Source organism: Lactuca sativa, chromosome 5, assembly GCF_002870075.4.
Source record: "Lactuca sativa cultivar Salinas chromosome 5, Lsat_Salinas_v11, whole genome shotgun sequence".
NCBI lineage: Eukaryota > Viridiplantae > Streptophyta > Magnoliopsida > Asterales > Asteraceae > Lactuca > Lactuca sativa.
Window position 1 is genome coordinate 21,313,089 of NC_056627.2, and position 18,163 is coordinate 21,331,251.

At 36.1% G+C, this 18,163-nt stretch overlaps 2 protein-coding genes across 2 annotated transcripts; both read right to left on the minus strand.

The window, feature by feature from the left end:
- Positions 1-14: 14 nt before the first annotated feature.
- Positions 15-806, minus strand: LOC111891101 (uncharacterized). The gene has a single exon (XM_023887184.1). It carries the CDS (start codon positions 804-806, stop codon positions 15-17), a length of 792 nt encoding a protein of 263 aa, XP_023742952.1.
- Positions 807-3,484: 2,678 nt separating this feature from the next.
- Positions 3,485-6,894, minus strand: LOC111891105 (calnexin homolog). Its single transcript, XM_023887190.2, has 6 exons — positions 6,687-6,894; positions 6,540-6,609; positions 4,489-5,615; positions 4,311-4,382; positions 4,116-4,229; positions 3,485-3,892 (listed from the first exon to the last, which is right to left on the minus strand). The coding sequence occupies exons 1-6, from the start codon at positions 6,780-6,782 to the stop codon at positions 3,740-3,742; spliced, it is 1,632 nt and encodes a 543-aa protein (XP_023742958.1). The 5' UTR covers positions 6,783-6,894; the 3' UTR covers positions 3,485-3,739.
- Between the last annotated feature and the right edge of the window lie 11,269 nt (positions 6,895-18,163).

Sequence of the window (18,163 nt, forward strand, 5' to 3'; positions counted from 1 at the left end):
AAAACGCACGATAGTCATAATAATTTTAAAAAAAAAAAAAACACCGACAAACTATTCTCCGCCCAAGTATTTTTTTTCTCTATTTGTGCCTTCATCCTCCGTATCACTTCAGTTCGTCTCGGTGGTAAATTTTGTTCGTTTGTCGTAAGAATTGTCAAATCCTTCGATATGCGATCTTCTTGGGCTTCTTGACGAAGGAAATCCAAATGCTCCCGTTGCAATTCGTATCTTTTATTTGCGATTTCCGTGTGGGCGTCGAATTTTTTTTTCATTTCCTCGTGCTCTCGAAGCCAACTTTCATTCTTCTCTGCATGTCGTTGAGCGCGTTTCGCTTTGTCGCGCTCCATAGGTCGTCGTGGCGGAGAGATTTCCTCAATGTCGTCAAACTCGTCCGGGATCTCATCGGTGTCCGCGTTAAGGTCGATGTTCGTGTGTCCGTCGGAAACGTCAACCGAACCCGAACCACGAGACCTTTTGGATTGTTGTTCCGATGATATTGGCGTTTTCATCCATTTTGGATCTTTCCTCACTAACTCCCATACTTTTTCATACTCAAATACGTGCCCCATTTGCACATGATATTCCTCCCTCGCGGCTCTAAACACATCGAAATCATTGGCACCACTTTGACGTTGCGAAGAAAGTTTGTTGTATATGGAATTGAATTTGGTGCACTTCCGGCTAATTTGAGTCCATTTGCCACTAAGCATATCATTATTGAGATACATGTCACCCTTGTTCAAAATTGTGCGGAATTTGACGATAACGACATCCCAAAAAGCAACTCTCTTCATATCGTTCCCCATAGTTGGTTGTTTTAAAGTACTGCACCAAGCCGTCGCCAACGCATGCTCTTCCTCCGGTGTCCACCATGTTGGAGGTGCTTCCGTTTCGTCCGTCCCGACAACGACCTCTTTCCCTTTCTTTTTTGGTCTCCATTTTTTCCCGATGCTCTCTGACTACCACCAGCTTGAGTCTAGACAACGGGTTCTTGCGTGGGTGTGGGTTGTGTGACTGTTTGACGCATGGGACCGAACGTGGTAAAAAGGTTTTGTTGAATGTTTGCACTTTGTTGCATATATGGCGAGGTATGGAATTGTATTGGGGGTGAGGTGGTATTGAAAAAATTGCCGGAATATGGAATTTGTGGTGAGTTTTGGGAGTTTAGAAGGTTGATGTATCCCTCGTATCCCGTAAAACCCAATGGAGTGGATGTGTTTGTCTTCGGAGGAGGGGTATTCAGGTTTTGATCCATAGAGGGTAATTTTTTTTTGAATGAAATAGAGATGGATATAGATAAATAGAGATAGAGAGGTAAAATATGATATATATATATATATATATATATATATATATATATATATATATTTGTTGATATATATAAAGTAAATTGAAGTAAATTTTTTTTTATTAATTATACCGTATGCAACGGCTAAAAAATAAAAGCGTTCGAATTATACATGTTATGGCTCGTTATTGTGGTAACATCTCATGGCGTAACGCGCCTTAACGAGACCCTGGGGCGGTGTTCCGCGCCATGGCGCCGTTAAGGGCGTATGCCACGTCAGATAACGCGGTAGCCGCGTTGCCCACACCCGAGTGTCTTAGACTACAAGGATATCATTGATGGCTTTTGGCACTATACCCAAGTATAAAGATAACATTTATCCCGAGGCAAGACTTGCTAATGTTAGGATGCCCTGCAAGCTTTCGTTTAGTGTTATAAGGACAACCTCTAATCCACAGAGAGTTCATATTGCTTTTATATCTCTTTAGTGTTTGGAAGAGAGGAAAATATTTTTCTACGGACTTAACGATGAAATGGCCTAGAGCAGTTAGTTTGTTGATGAGGACTTGCATATCTTTTGGATTTGTCCATCTTTGGCTCCAATATGCATTTGGCCGGATTGAGCTTCATTTGGATATTTCACAGGTTATGTAGTTAGCTATGCTATCAATAGCGCGCTATAGCGGTGTTATAGCGACGCCATAGCATTTTGCGGTGTTACTGAACCGCTATTTTGAAATAGCATTTACGAATAGCGGTGATGCTATTAGCGGTGCTATTGACCGCTATTTCCCGCGAACCTCTTCAGCGCTATAGCGGCGCTACACCCACTTTTACAATTTCGTACATATTAAGCTACTTTGACAAAGAAAAAAAAACGATTGTGTGTTATTTCAATATTAAATCCTTATTTTTTTTTAACTATTCCACTACACTTTTTGTCTTAATAAGTCCAAATAATAAAAATAATTAATTACAAACTACAAGACAACAAATGACAACTTTCTTTTTTCGTCTGTTTCAGTACTAAGAAACCACGAGCAGACATGAGTTGTGATGACATTATGACATTTTTTTGGTTTCCATATTACTATATTAGAATATTATATATAGATTATGTTATGTTTTATATGATTTTTTATGATATTAATTCTATATAGTGTTAATAATCTAATATATAAATTTTGTATAAATATATAATGTAAATTATACATAATATTAAAAAACCGTTGTATCACTGCTATACCACCGCGATAACCGTGATTTCAAATAGCGGCATGTAACCGCTATTGAAATTTCGACCGCGATAACTGCTTAGGTAGTTAGTAGCACACTATAGCGGTTTTTGGACCTTTATTTAATCGCAATAAGGTTTAGCAGTGAGTAATTACGGTGGCGCTATTTCCACCGCTATTGTATTCGATTTTAGGAAATTATCTTGTTAGTTGTTACCATGTTTTTTTCAGGTAGGTGGATAAGATACATTTTTAGTTTGCATTTGAGGGACTTAAATGGGAAAGAAAATCAATTTGTACCCTCAAAAGGTTCTTTTGAAATGAATGACTTTGTCTTTTTCAACCACCCCAAGTGTAGTTAATTTTCCAATTTCATGGCAAGTAGACCTAGAAAAGTCTTTTTCAACCACCCCAAGTGTAGTTAATTTTCCAATTTCATGGCAAGTACACCTAGAAAACATATGGTGTCATGTTCTTGTCCAGTTGAAACTTGAAAAGGTCGATACAGCTTAACCCAAACCCGATCAGTTTAACTATAATGTCATGACTAGTTCGTATCATGAAGGAAAGAAGGATTGTAAGTTTTTTTCTTGGATTGACCCATTTTCCACTGCAAAGCTGATTCATGGATTGTGAAAAAGACAACCATTTACTTCAAAAGACAGATTTTGGGGGTACAAAAGTATAGAAGCAAAGTGGGTTGACTTCGAATTTCATATACTACAAAAACACCAGTCTTCATAGGCTTTTTTTCTCTACGCTTTCAATCTTTTCCTAGATCTGGGTTTTCTTCGATCGACCATTATCCCCTAAAATCGCATTAGGGTTTATTCACAGGTACGAATGTACGATGATGACACACACAATTTTTGTGTATTTTAACAATACGACACCATTCTAATGAGTCAACGCATAGGATGCCATTTTAAATCTTTGACGTGTAAAAAGCGTAGTAATGAAATTTCAGCACACAATCCCCGATTCTAGATAAGAATTTCTCTCATTTACAACGTCATACAAAATAAACTTTTTCCCTTCCTTCTACACCCCACAAAATCTTTTGTTTAACAAAAAAAAAAAAAAAACCCAAAGAAATAAAAACATGTAATTAGATGATGCAAATACCCCAACTAAACACTACATTCTTCTACCAATACTTGAATAATCCGTCGTCTTTCTTGTTTTTCAACTTCCATTCATTACACATGACATGACATCAGATATCACGTCTTGTCCTTCTACGTGGAGCAGCAGCATCCTCATTTTGCTCATCATTCTTCTCTTCCTCTTCAGCTGCTGCTGCTGCCCCTGTGTTTGATGATTCACCTTCTTCCTTCTTTGCTGGTTCAGCTACAGTCACCTTTGGAGTCTGTACAAACAACAATTCCATTCCATACATCAATATATAGATAGTGTTTGGGTCTCCTAATAGAATAATTGCTAAAAAAACAATGCACTTTCATTTACTAGTTTTCAAACTGTAGCCAATTATAGCAGTGAATAGTTTTGTATTCTGACACATTGCTATGATTTTACTTGTTTCTTTTTTCAAGTATAATGTTGTAACAAAAAGGGAAAAGTTTGGTACTCACAGCTTTCTTTCCACCAAACAACAACTTCAACAAGACGCTAAAGATCACCACAACAATCGAAACTATGACACCAATTGTAATGTTTGGCTGTTTTTCAGCCTTCTCAATAAGTTCCTGCATAATAACATTAAGAATAAATAATTACATACATGCCAAGTGGAAAAAAGATACAGACAAACATTCAGATATACTTACCAAAACCTTGACCTTGTGGTCTCCCAAGAAAGGCAGATCGGCAATCTTGTAAAGGACATCAAACACTGCTTTCTGCAACATTTCAAAGTACATTAAAAAAAAAAAACTATTAGAACAACAATGGAATAAGAAAAGAGCTTCTCGTATGCAAGTTGGTTGGTTGGGTGGGATAAATTACCTGGATGCCCTTGAGACCATCAAAACCAGCTTCCTGTTCTTCAGCTTTGTGTTTCTCTTCCTCCACCTTAAACTTGGGCTTCCATGTCGTCTCCCTGATAGTTTCTGCGGTCTTTTCATCACTTGCTATCAAAACATTATCAAACAAGATTCCATCTTGCATTGTCCAGATCTCAATACCAATAGCAGCAATCGGCTCAAAGTTGGGTGTCTCAAGTTCAAAGTAATCAGGGTTAGGAATGTCACGAGGCTTCCAGATACCCTTGTAAGCAGGGTTATCAATAAGAGGAGCATGCCATTTACCCTTGTAAGCTGGGTTCCTTTTCAATGGCCTCTTCCACTCACCACAACCAGGTGCTGCCTCACATTTCGGGTTGTCAATCTTGGGCGCCTCCCATTCACCATCTTCTTCATCATCCCAATCCTCGGGTTTCACTGCTTCAGGGTCATCAACTTCCTCAGGCTCATCTTCCAACCAACCTTCTGGTTTTTCAGCTTCCTCATCTAAAATATCCATAGGCGCATCCTCATCCCAGTCCTCAGGCTTTGTTGCTTCCGGGTCGGGAATCTTAGCCCGTTCGTCCCAATCTTCGGGCTTTTTGTCCTCCGGGTCGGGTATGGTTTTATCCGGGATCAAAGCGGGCTCAAAGTCATCACCAGACAAGAAATTGGCCTTCTTTTTCTCTTCCCCATCAACCAAGATTCTAACCTCATTATCAGGTTTCAAAATGGCAGTGTACACATGGGTGAGTTTATCCGAAGGGACAGAAGGTGGGAACTTGAGATGATGTTCAACATATTCTCCACTTTTAGGGTTCTTGTGTTTTAAGATGAAGTGGACTTTGTTTGTTGCACCACATTTGTCAGGGCCAAACATGATTGAGTAAGGAGACTCGTTGTCAAATCCTTTGGCTGTCCACCCAGCTTCCTGTGGGCGGAGATATTTTAGATATGCACCACCACATTCGAGACCGTTTTGAAGACGGACTTCAAACTGGAGAACAACTGTTCCATCCTTGAGTTCAACAGGCTTTTCTAATTCCTTAACAATTGCGTACTTTCTAGCCTTTTCACTCACCAGGAGCCCATAATCATCATGCCCTTCGCTCTTTGAGTGTTTCCATTCACCTAAGGACAACAAATAAAATGATAACAACCTCAGTGATTGAAATTGGAAACAAAGTACGATAACATATCAGAAAAAAAAAAGCCGCAGTTACTGCACAAAACAACATTAGAACAAAGAGATTACATTAAATTAGGGTTTTGAACATAATGTTAAACTTGAAGGAAAAGAAACTTATGTTCGACTCTTTGCATTTAAAAAATATGGCACTTGAGTTTGGTTTTAAAACGGGTTAAGCAACAATTTGTTCGTCAAGATTGAGCTTTTTGATGAATACAATGATATAAAACTGAATGACTATTTATTTACGTAAAGTTGGCATTATACGTTCATTATTTGGTGTTTGATGACTGCTTAAAGCCAGTTTAAGTTCGTGTAGGGGATAAACTCAAGACATAACCCAAAGCCAAGCAAACCCTCTCACCAATACTCTCTATAGCTAATTCGGAAACTTATATGTGTGAGTAAAAGCCAAAAACCGATTAGTGTAATCTACATTTTCGTTGGTGGAATGTTGTATCCGTCGGTTACAGATTCTAACAAAGCTATTATTGCATCTTCTTAGCTTTAAGTTGGGTGAAATGACTCGAACTCCTTCAACAATCAATGTAATTAATGGCTATATTAACGCATCATATACCGACTAACAGCACACTAGAACATGTGTCAATATGAGACCTAAATGCTACTTTGCAATCTGTAATCCTGATCAAGTTCTTACTTTTGCCCTAAACAAATAACCAGCAACGTAAAATTCACGCTTCAAATTTCAATAGTTCTATCAGATAATTGTCATTCAATACCTTCCCCTTCCAACTTCCAATTTATTTAACAGTCAAACGGTTTCCATAACCACTTAAACACTAACACCAAGTTCAGCAATAAAGTAATCACACAGTATAAACTTAGATCCAAACAAAACTTACCAGAATAATCTTCCTTCTCAGACACGATCCAACTCCCCTCAAACGATTCATCAAATGACTCGTAAAATATCTACAAAAACCAAACAAATTAGTTACTAATTCGGACATTAAAGATCCACGAAACACACATCAAATTAGTTTACTCACAGCGTCGGAAGAAGCGTAAATGGTTGAAACCAAGCAACCAATCACTAGAAAACAACACAACTGCAAAGAAGACATCTTCCTTCTGTTTTCCTCCATAACCTAACAATCAAGTTCCACAAGCAACGCTTCTGATCTGAATCGATTTCAGTTGATTTAGGGAAGGAGCATCAAGAAAAAGAGACTGCGCTCTTCGTTTAGTGAAGTTTATTGTGAATACATATATAGATCTGGTGAGGAGTTGTGTCGAGTTGGTGCGACCAATGATATCGCAAGCCACGTAGAAACTGCCAATGGAAGATTGACACGTAGGATCTTAAAGCATGGTTCGATTGTCTGCGGTGAAGTTTGAGATGAACGGCTATGATTCGTGGATTGTGTTTCGGTAGGTCTAATATGCTCAATTCACCCGTTGACTGTGTCACCGTTCAACACAGGTCATTTTATTGGCAACACCTCCTTCGTTCTGTTGACAATTTTATTCATTACCTATATTTTGTGTACATACCAAAATTTTGTTAAAATCATCTGTCACATTATAATTCTGATTATCAACTTTTATTTTTTTATTATTAATCTGTAAATTTAATATATAATTTTTACTTTCAACATATTAGATTGATTTTTTTTAATTGTTATCATATTTTTATAAAAAGTTATGAAAAACAAAAATAACTTTTGATTTAGCCATATGAACATTAAGATTATAATCTACAAACGTGTTTTTGCAAGTGATAAGGAAAAAAAATATAATTGATGTAAACTATTTTTTTCATAACTAATTCATTACGATTAATAAAACAAAAACACAATATATCTTTTTTTTTTTTTCTTTTTTAATAGTATATACCTTCACCGCATTAAGACACTAAGGTGCTGTTTGATTTTCTGAAGCAAAAATTCATGAAGTCTGCGGACCACCTCTGCAACCCTCTGCAGTAGAAGAGGTGAACCAAACGGCTGCAGACTATAATTAAAAGCGTGTTTGTTTTTTTAACAGCTGCATACTGCTGCAGATATTAAAAAATTAAAATAAACTAATTTTATAAACCGAAAATAGCTTTTTAATACGTAAAATTTAATAATGTATAACATTTCGGTAAAAATTAATGATATTTCAGTAAAAAAGAATGATATTTCAACAAAAAATAAAGATATTTTCAGTAAAAAATAATGATATTTCATCAAGAAATTATTATTATTGAATATAAAAAAAATGAAAAATAAATTCAATAAGAATAAATGAAAAAAAAGGGAAAAAAAATATGAAATAAAATTTTAATAACATATAATCAAAATTTCAGCAATAAAATAAGAAGAAGAAGAGGTTGGAAGAGGTTGGAAGAGGCAGTACAAGTGCTGCGCCAAACAGAGCACGCGCAGAGGTTTTTGACTCAGAAGGCTTCTAAAAAACAAACAGCTGCGAGATTAAAAGTGCTGCGCGTGTGCTGCGCCGCGCAGCAGTAAGAGGTTTGAAGAGGTTTTTTGCAAAAAACAAACAGCACCTAAAATAATTTGATTGATTAGATCAAAAATAAAATAAACATTTTGTTGCTCTTATTTTTATTACTTTTATGAAAAATAAAGATATAATAAGTAAACTCACATTCCAAAATAATAAGTACTTATATAAAATATATAAATTTTGACTAAGTTTTCCCGAAAAAATAACATATATATATATATATATATATATATATATATATATATATATATATATATATATATATATATATATATATATATATATATAATAAAACAAACTAATAAAAGTAGGTTTTGACCGATAGAACTTTTAATAAATTTTGAACTCCTATAAAAAAATACCAAGAATAGCATCCCTCAACATTTGAATATTATTTATTTTTTCTAGAACGACGTATATATTAGGACACAAAAAACATGAACTTGCTAACAATTGAACGGAAGAGTTATAACAAACATTTACTATAGGAAAAGTTACACCACTATAACCAATCTAAATTATGTAACTTTGGAAGAGTTATAGCATTCCAGATACGAGCTGAGGGTCGGTTGGTATGTTAGACTCGTACTGAGGGTCGAACATTTGTATTCTAATTTGATGATTGATTGGACTAGGGAGCAACCCAGGCATAATTGCGGGCCTGAGGGCAAGCCGGACTTATGTTGTGGGATGAGGAGCAAGCCAGATATGAGCTGTGGGCCCGATAGGCAAACCAGACTCATATTATGGGCTCAGGGGTAATCCAGTCTTTTAGCTACGGACCCAATACATGTTATTTTGAATATATTATTTATTTGTGTGTTGGTATTTTGTGTGTGTGTGGGTGTGGGTGTGGGGGAAACTCACAAAGTTTTGTGGTTACAGTTTTGGTTTATGGTTTCAGGTACTTCAGTGGACCGTAGCAAGGCGATGGCTTGGCCGTACACATACTTGGTTTTACAATTAATTGGATCTTGGAAGACTCTAATTTTAAATAATGTTTTGAATAATGGTTTTGTAACACTTCTATTAGACAAAATGGTTGTTTTGAAAAGTTTTAAATTTGTTGAATTTTTGGGATGTTACAAAATCATCAGGGTACCATGGTCTTCTAAAACAAAGCTTAACCAATTATAAAATCAATGTTTCTTAGATTTAATTTTCTTACCCATGTTTTGGGTGGTAAAGTATATTATTTACTATAGCCACAATTTGCATCAAAGCTTATTTTAGTGTTTGGTTTTAACATTTTGTTATAAATATGTAATTATCCATCAATTTGTTGGGATGTACAAGGATCATTATTTTATATAACATAATTATTTGGTACCAAGGCTTCATCTATAATACAATTAGTACATCCAACATCTATAGAGGTTAAACATTCTATTATATGTGTATTAATTCTTAGTTTACATTTTACTTTTTAAAAAAGTTAAATTATCAGTATTACATATGGCTTGTAGATAAAAAGATTATGAACAATTTTGTTGTACAAGTGTATTTTCTTGAATAATATTTTTTTCGTTTGATATTGTTTTCAAACACATCAAATTTTTTCTGTATTAATTTTAAAGTATCTTCTATAACTTCTAGTTTTTTTTCTTAAAAGTTTTATTTCTTGTCTTTTAGATTATATGAAAATTGATTTTTGAGTTTCTTCTTCTGTCTTAATTAAATTTTTGTTTCTAAACAATTTGCAAGCTTTTAAAAAACATATTTCACAGCGGGCTCTTAGATTTTTATAAGGATAAAGTTTACAAATAAAACATGGGATATTATCTTATCTAAAATTCTTTTGCCAATTATGATTACATTTTTCTATGCTCATTCATATCCTTCTCCACTAGTTGAGTCTTCATATTCTATGTTTTCTTTAAAAAATTCTTTAATGATATTACATCCTGTATTTTTCCTTTGTGTATGAATAGTCTCATCTATTGAAATTATACTATAAATTGATTCATTGTCACTAATATTTTCGTCTATAAGTATTAAGTCTTCATTTACGCATTCAACTATATAATTATTTTGTCTTTTTGGGCAAGTTCTATCTAGGTGTTCAAACTATTACAAACAAAATAGTTAAGTTTGTTTTTATAATTTTTTTCTGGTTTGAATTTTCTAACTTGTCTTTTTTCATCTAAATATGGTTTTCTTCTATTAGATTTTCTTAAATAATATTTTTTTGTAATTTTCTTGTACTTTACATAATTATTTCTTCTCTGTGGTTTGTTACTTAATCCTTAAGTTTTGGGTGTATATATTTCACTACCAAGTTTGTAATCAGCCTAATTTAGTTGTTTTTGTATTTGTAGATCTACGTATTTTTCTTCTAATAATTTTATTATAAATTAAGCTCATTATGTTGGTCCATAAATTGGTTGGATTATTTTTAACCTCTCGTAATTCATTCCATTTTGTATGAATTTCTAATCTTAAATATCCATGTAATTTATGAAATAACTTTTCTCCTATTTATTTGTTAAAACTTAAAAGTATTTACTGCAATAGTAGTTAGATAAACATAATGGTTTATATTTTTTTTAACATATAAACCACTAGTCCAATTTTTTAAACTTAATTGTTCTAAGTCTCCCATGGCCTTTTTCTGGACTTCTATATATCCTGAATTTGGATCTGCTCCGGTTATTAAAGCATGTATTTTGTTAACAAAATTATGTGGATTACTTCCTAAATTTCTTAATTTTGTATATTCTTTTGTTTGTTCATTTTTATAGGCTTCTCATATTGCTTTTACACTTTCTCATAAAAATGTTTCTAAATACTTATATATTTCTTCTGATTCTAATTCTTGAAAATTTTTATAATAATTTCCTATTAGAGTAATTTTCCAAACATCTATAACATTTATCCATATTTGTGGATCATGTGTTGTTAAATTTAAAATAGACCATTTATGGTTTGCTTGAAACGTTATAGGTTGTTTTAGGGGGTTTTCTGTCCCTTTTGCTACATATTCAAAATATTTCAGTGGATTGTTATATTTAAAATAAGGTGTTCTTGATATAAAGTCGTAATAATTAAAATGTGCTTTTATTTCATATTTATTAAAAGGAGTGTGTCCTGATGAAAAATAATCGGTACTAGCTTCTTCTTTTGTTTAATTTCTATATTTGCTAATTCTTTTTGATAACTTATTCTAAAATATTTGATTTATTATCATAAAATGTTAATTGTTCTTCTATTATGTTATTTTCTTTTAAAACAATATTTCCTTTATTATCATATTTTAAATATTCATTCCCACTTAGTTTTTTATTTAAAAACATTTGATCTTTTATTAGAAGAAGTTATTCTTTATTTAATTTAATTTTTAATTCCATGGGAAATATAATTTTTTGTTCGTTTTTTTGTATTTATATATCGACAAAATTACTTTTTGTTTCTGTTTCTATTTCTTCAAATTCTTGATTAGGAATTGAGTTGTAATTTGAAAATCTTAATGTAGCACCTGGTTCTTGGTACGTATTATTTTATTTAATTCTTTGTGCATTTTGCATTTTGGCCTTGGACTCGGCGAATCAAAGGATCGACTCGCCGAGTAGAAACGGGAAGGGGCACGGGGTTTAAGTTGTGGACTCGCCAAGTCGGGTCCCAGACTCGACGAGTAAGTTGTTGTTCGGACAAAAACCCTAATCCAGGAGTGTGCACCATATTTAAACACTCTAACTCGGCCTCCCTTGCCCCTAACACTTCCAGAAGAGCTATAGAGTGAAACCCTAGCCCCCATATTGTTCTTGTGAGTGATTTTGGCTTTGTGAAGGAAGTTTGGAGCTTAGAAGAAGAAGGAGAAGGTTGAAGGGTGCAAGGAGGGGAAGTAGATCCGAAATCTACTCTGTGAAAGGCTTCCATTAAGGTAGAAAAGTTCCTACCTTGATCTCTAGTTCATCAGATCCCCTTTTGTCCCTAATTGGTGGTTTTCAAGCCCTAAAACACCAAACTCCATGTGTTTTGCTTTATGATCCGAAAGGACTTCAGATCTAGACCTTATGAACGTATTAGAAGTATAAAGTTTATGTGGTTGAAGTGATTGAGGTCCCTATTGAGTGTATGACCTCATAAAGAGCTTGGATTTGCCTTTTGGAGCTTGTAGGGCCATGCATGCACGTAAAGTTTGCAACTTTACGTGATAAGCATGCCCTAGGAAAATAGATCTATGGTTTGGAAGCGTTGCATGTCTCATATTTGGCCTATATGGAAATGGGTCGAAGGGACTCGGCGAGTTCTATGATGATGGCCTCAGACTCGGCGAGTTGGATGAACAACTCGGCGAGTCCTATGAAGATTGCCTGGAACTCGACGAGTTGTTCTTCAAACTCGGCGAGTCATATGAACAGTAACTGGGTTGAGAGGGGTTTAAGTGTAGAAGGACCAACCCTTCGTCACTGCTCGCGGAATTAGCAACTTAATGTGTAGCAATAGTCCCATAAACCCAAATCCTCATAAAGAATGCTCTGGTGAGGATTTGGAAGCGAGTAGGAGATCTGCTCGTGGGACTCGGCGAGTTGTGACATCCCCAAAATCTCGGCTAGAAAAGACCGGTTTCATTTATGCTTTTTAAAATAATTTTAGAGTAAATCCTTTTGATTTAAAAGAGTTGCGGAATTTGTTCCCAGAACAAAATATGATAAAATAATATTTATCAAAGCATTTCATAAAGAGATGCGTTTTCATTATATAATCAAAACTCGGGATGTCATGTTCCGATACAGACCATAAAGCATAAACGATAACATTACAAGTCATTCAACAAATATATACATATACAGACTTGTAAACAAAACAACTCGATGATTCATCCATCTTATGCCCTTGCGCCACTTCCTGTAATACAAATAAAACTGAGTGGGTAAGGCTTGGCTGCCTGGTGAGCATATAGGGTTTTCAACCCATAATAAATAAATTATATTTAACTTCACCAACCAACAATAACCCGATTACCCATTCCCGTTATCCTCACTTTACGTCCCTAAAACAACATCTATCTCAAGGGACCTAATCTAGGATTTTCATCGGGACGGACATTACTGCTAAGGGGTTTCCTCAACAATAGATATCCTAAAGGCAACCATGAGGGGGATAGAGTACACCGGTGAACACATCATTCACAACACCTACAGGTTATGAACCTGCTAACATTCCACTGGACTGTCTAGGAAGAGTCCGTGGTCGTTATCCATACTCCGCTGAATAACTAGATCAACAACAACAACATCGATGTCTCTCATCTGTTTATCACACATCAACTATCTACCAATGTTCTACCCAACATATTAGTAGATAAAAATATATATATCTTTATACATAGTTTAAAACCCGTATAGCATTCTCATTCAATACATATTTGTCACACCCCAAAACCGATAACGGCGGAAAACGTTTCGGGGTGGAGGATGTCATGTACAGTATCATCACAATTGCATAATAGTAAAAACAAGAAACATACAACCATTGCATTACATAGTGAGTTTAATTACAAGTGTGTTTTGTAATGTTCAACAAACACCAAAAGTAAATCAAAAATAAGAGATTGATCTTGTAAGCTCCACCTTCTCCAAAAAAAGTTGCACCTATAACTGTTTATCTTTGACCTGAGGATACAAGTTATTTTGAAAACGGATATCAGCATAAAGCTGGTGAGTTCATAAGAGTTTAGTGTGAGTTTTTGTATAAAAAGCATTAGAACCGATAGTATGAAAAGCTGTAATTTATATTCATAAGTAGTAGAAAAACCTAGAAAATCCTATATTTTCCAGAAATACATTATAAGTGAAAACCTTTAAGAAACATGTAATTTTCATCTTTGAAGAAAAACATTCATTGTAACTGTATAATAGTGAATTTCCAATAAGTAATGCAATATGGTAGGTTATGCCTAAAATCAATAATAGTGGTGCAAACTTCCTTTAGTGTTAGATGCTTGATTACTTCGGGATATTAACTTAACTCTTAGTTTAGAATTTTAGTGTGGTTATAGTGCATTTCTTGTATGTTGCCGATAGTGTGAGTAATAGAGGATCCCATGACCTTCCCGGTCATGCACAGTGTAGTGAAGTAGTGGCATCCGTGGACCTGTACGGCTCGGACTGAAGTTAACAGTCGGGATGTAATAGCGTATGCCCCGTATAGATCTATACATATAGCGTCGTCTTCATGCCAGAAGACTCTGGGCGTAGTGCGTCGCGAATAGAGTCTCTCGTAGTGGGTTAGTGTGTTATCTCTTGATTAGTGCTTTCTCTTGTATTATAGTGTAGTAATCTTTTGTATAAATCGTATTGTGTTCTCTTATTAGTGTATAGTATCATAATAGAGTGTATTATAGTGTGTAGAGTAGTAGCTAAAGCGAGTAATAGTGGCCTTAACTATACCTATTATAGTTAACTTAGTGCGTATGATTCTTGTCAGTTTAGTGGTTTAAACATCGAAGGAAATGAAAATACTCGTATCCAACACTAATATATATGATATATAACTAAGAAATCAACGACAGTCGGACGGATAACAACTACCCTAAGCCCACAATCAAACAAGAACAGGAAATAAGGCGAGCTATCGGTCCTAAGTCCTTCAAGTCTTACTTATATAAATATATTGGTGTGGTTACATTTTATAAGGAATTTATTTAATAAAAATCTTGTCAAAAGGGAACATTTAGAAATTGATCTTTTATCCAAAATAGTTTAGAAAACGAAGATCCTTTTTATAAAACATAGTGGTAAATCACATGTGATTTGAACTACGGATAGTGAATCACATGTGATTAATTTCCGTAACATGAATAATTGGATTGTATAAATTTCCATAAACATGTATAATTGACTTGTATCCCCCCCTAAAACATATAAAACATTTGAAAGGTTCATTAAAGGGGTATGAACTCACCTGAAATCGCGTAAATCGGGTGAATCGGGTAAATCGGGTGAAAGTGTCGGTTGAGCGTTTTGTACCAAATAACAACTTGTGCACCTTTTAGGACCCTAATGTCATATGAAATATGTATTTTACAAGAAATTAATCATTTTATGCTTTTCATTAAAGTATTTAGGCATTCTAGCATCGATTCGGGGTTTTAGGGCTTAGAAGGGGTTCCCGGGAGTGGTACAAGGCCAAGAGGGGTTTACGGGGGAGTCCAAGAGTTTACTCCTTTGGAGTTTGCGGCCCAAAGCCCACTCCTTGGGAGTTTACGGCTGTAAGCCCCTAGGCTTGGCCGTAAACTCTTGTTTTCCTCCAAAAGTGCAAGTTAAGGCCTTATTTCAACTCCAAATAATTCTAGTAAATGCCTAGGACCAATTTGGAGGGTTAAAACCTTCATTTGGTGTCACTTGGGGGAGTTTACGGTCCAGGCTTGTTCTTGGGCCGTAAAATCCATTTTGTCCCTCAAAATGGATTGTTAAATGGTCCAAATCACTCCTTTAAATCTTAGTTAAATTCTAGAAGGCCTTAGGTGAGTTTTTGGGACTTTTTACCAGGGAAATTGGGTGTTTACGGCCCAAGCATAGTCTTGGCCGTAAACTCCTCTTTTAGGGTCTAAGATGTGTTATTTAATGGCCTTAAGCATTTCATAGGGTCATAACTTAATTCCCACATGCCTTAGATGAGTTTTTGAGGCAAATTAGCATGAAATTTTGGTGTTTACGGCCTAAGCACAAGCTTGGGCCGTAAACTCCCTTTTAGGTCCTTAAAACTTGTGTTTTCATGTCCAAAATCATCTAGGCTATTTCCTTTATTAATATCCAAGCTTAAAGGAAAGGAAAATGGGACACTTGGCCAAGTTTTGGGTGTTTACGGCCTAAGAGGCTTCCTAGGCCGTAAACTCCCTTTAATCCACTAAATCTTATGATTTTTGACCTTTAAATGCAATAGAATATGTTTAGAATAAGATAGGGAAGAAACCCTTACGTTTGGAAGCTGGAATTCGCGGTTTTGGAGTCGGGTTCGGGTCTAGAGAGAGGAAGTAGTGAGAGAGAGTGAATGAGTGGTAAAAGAGTGTTCAAATGGTGTTCACTCTCATTTTATATGCCTCGGGTATTGCACCCGATACACGGCTACCCGATGCTAAAGTTTAACGGGGTTAAAACTTTTTACCCAGGTGAAGTGGTTGAAAAGTAATATAACTCTATTTAGTTAAACGGGGTTAACACTTACAAGTTATAATTACTTATGATAATATCAAGAAATATAAAGAACTAGATATTTATTTATTGACGACTCCAAACATTACGGAAAATAATATATAACGACGAATTCTGTTAGTGAAGACGGGATTTTGTAACGGCAATAAATTTGGGTTGTCACATCATCCCCCCGTTAGGGGAATTTCGTCCCGAAATTTAGAATTCAAACATATAAGTTATTACAATACTACTAAGCAAAAAGATGAGGATATTTGAGTTTCATTTGATCCTCGCGCTCCCAAGTGAATTCCGGTCCCCACTTGGCGTTCCACCGAACCTTCACGATTGGGATGCGGCTTTGTTTTGTTTGTTTTACTTCCCGATCCATAATCTCCGCAGGCTCTTCCACAAAGTTGAGGCTCTCATTGACCTCGATCTCGTCGAGGGGAATCACAAGAGTCTCGTCGGACATGCATTTCTTTAGGTTTGAGACGTGGAAGGTAGGGTGTATGTTGCTTAGTTCGTGGGGTAAGTTGAGTTTGTAAGCTACAGGGCCGATTCTGGCGAGAATCTCAAAAGGCCCTATGTACCTTGGGTTTAACTTTCCACGCTTTCCGAAGCGTATCGTGCCTTTCCAGGGCGAGACCTTCAAAAGGACTCGGTCTCCCACCTGGAATTCCAAGGGTTTTCTCCGTTTGTCTGCGTAGCTTTTCTGCCGATCCCTAGTGGCTTTTAGTCGTTCACGAATCTATACAATCTTTTCGGTCATTTCTCGAATAATCTCCGGACCAGTGAGGGCGCTATCAGGAACTCGTCCCTTGGCTAACTGAGTGTCACCCACCTCAGCCCAGCACAAAGGGGATCTGCACTTCCGGCCGTAAAGGGATTCGAATGGAGCTGCCTTAATGCTCGTATGATAACTATTGTTGTAGGAAAACTCCACAAGAAGTAAGTGCGTATCCCACAATTTACCGAAGTCGATCACGCAAGCTCGCAACATATCTTCTAGAGTTTGGATCGTCCTCTCACTTTGTCCGTCAGTCTGCGGATGGTAGGCTGTACTCATGTCCAGCCTCGTCCCTAGCGCCTTTTGTAATGATTGCCAAAATCTAGAGGTAAATTTACTATCTCTGTCCGAGATAATAGATATAGGGACGCCATGCAGTCGCACTATCTCCTTTATGTATGTTCTTGTGTTACATCCCAAAAATACAGGCCAAAAATTTCATTTTTAAATACGCCATTATAAAACCAACAATGTAATAAAACATCTGTAACATAATGTCATGTCAAAACCAAAGTAGAAATAATCAAACGTGTTATCATTAAGCAATATCAGAGTGTAATCCCAAAGATCTCGTGTGCGGAAAACCGTAGTGTGATGCGCTGCGATCAAGCCGACTCCTTTCCTTTAACACGAAGTACCTGAAACCAAAACTGAAAACCGTAAGCACAAAGCTTAGTGAGTTCCCCCATCATACCACATACCATACAATCATATAATGAACAACTAGGAGATATAGGCCTCGCCCACGCTCATGGAGGTACGGGCCTCACCCACGCTCCGCTAGCTGGGAGATACGGGCCTTGCCCACACTCCACTATCTCTGAGATACGGGCCTCGCCCACACTCAGCCACTAAACCATAGCATACAAGTATATACAATCATATACTAAACAGTTAGGAGATACGGGCCTCGCCCACACTCATGGAGGTACGGGCCTCGCCCACACTCCACTATCTCTGAGATACGGGCCTTGCCCACACTCAGCCACTAAACCATAGCATACAAGTATATACAATCATATACTAAACAGCTAGGAGATACGGGCCTCGCCCACACTCATGGAGGTACGGGCCTCGCCCACACTCCACT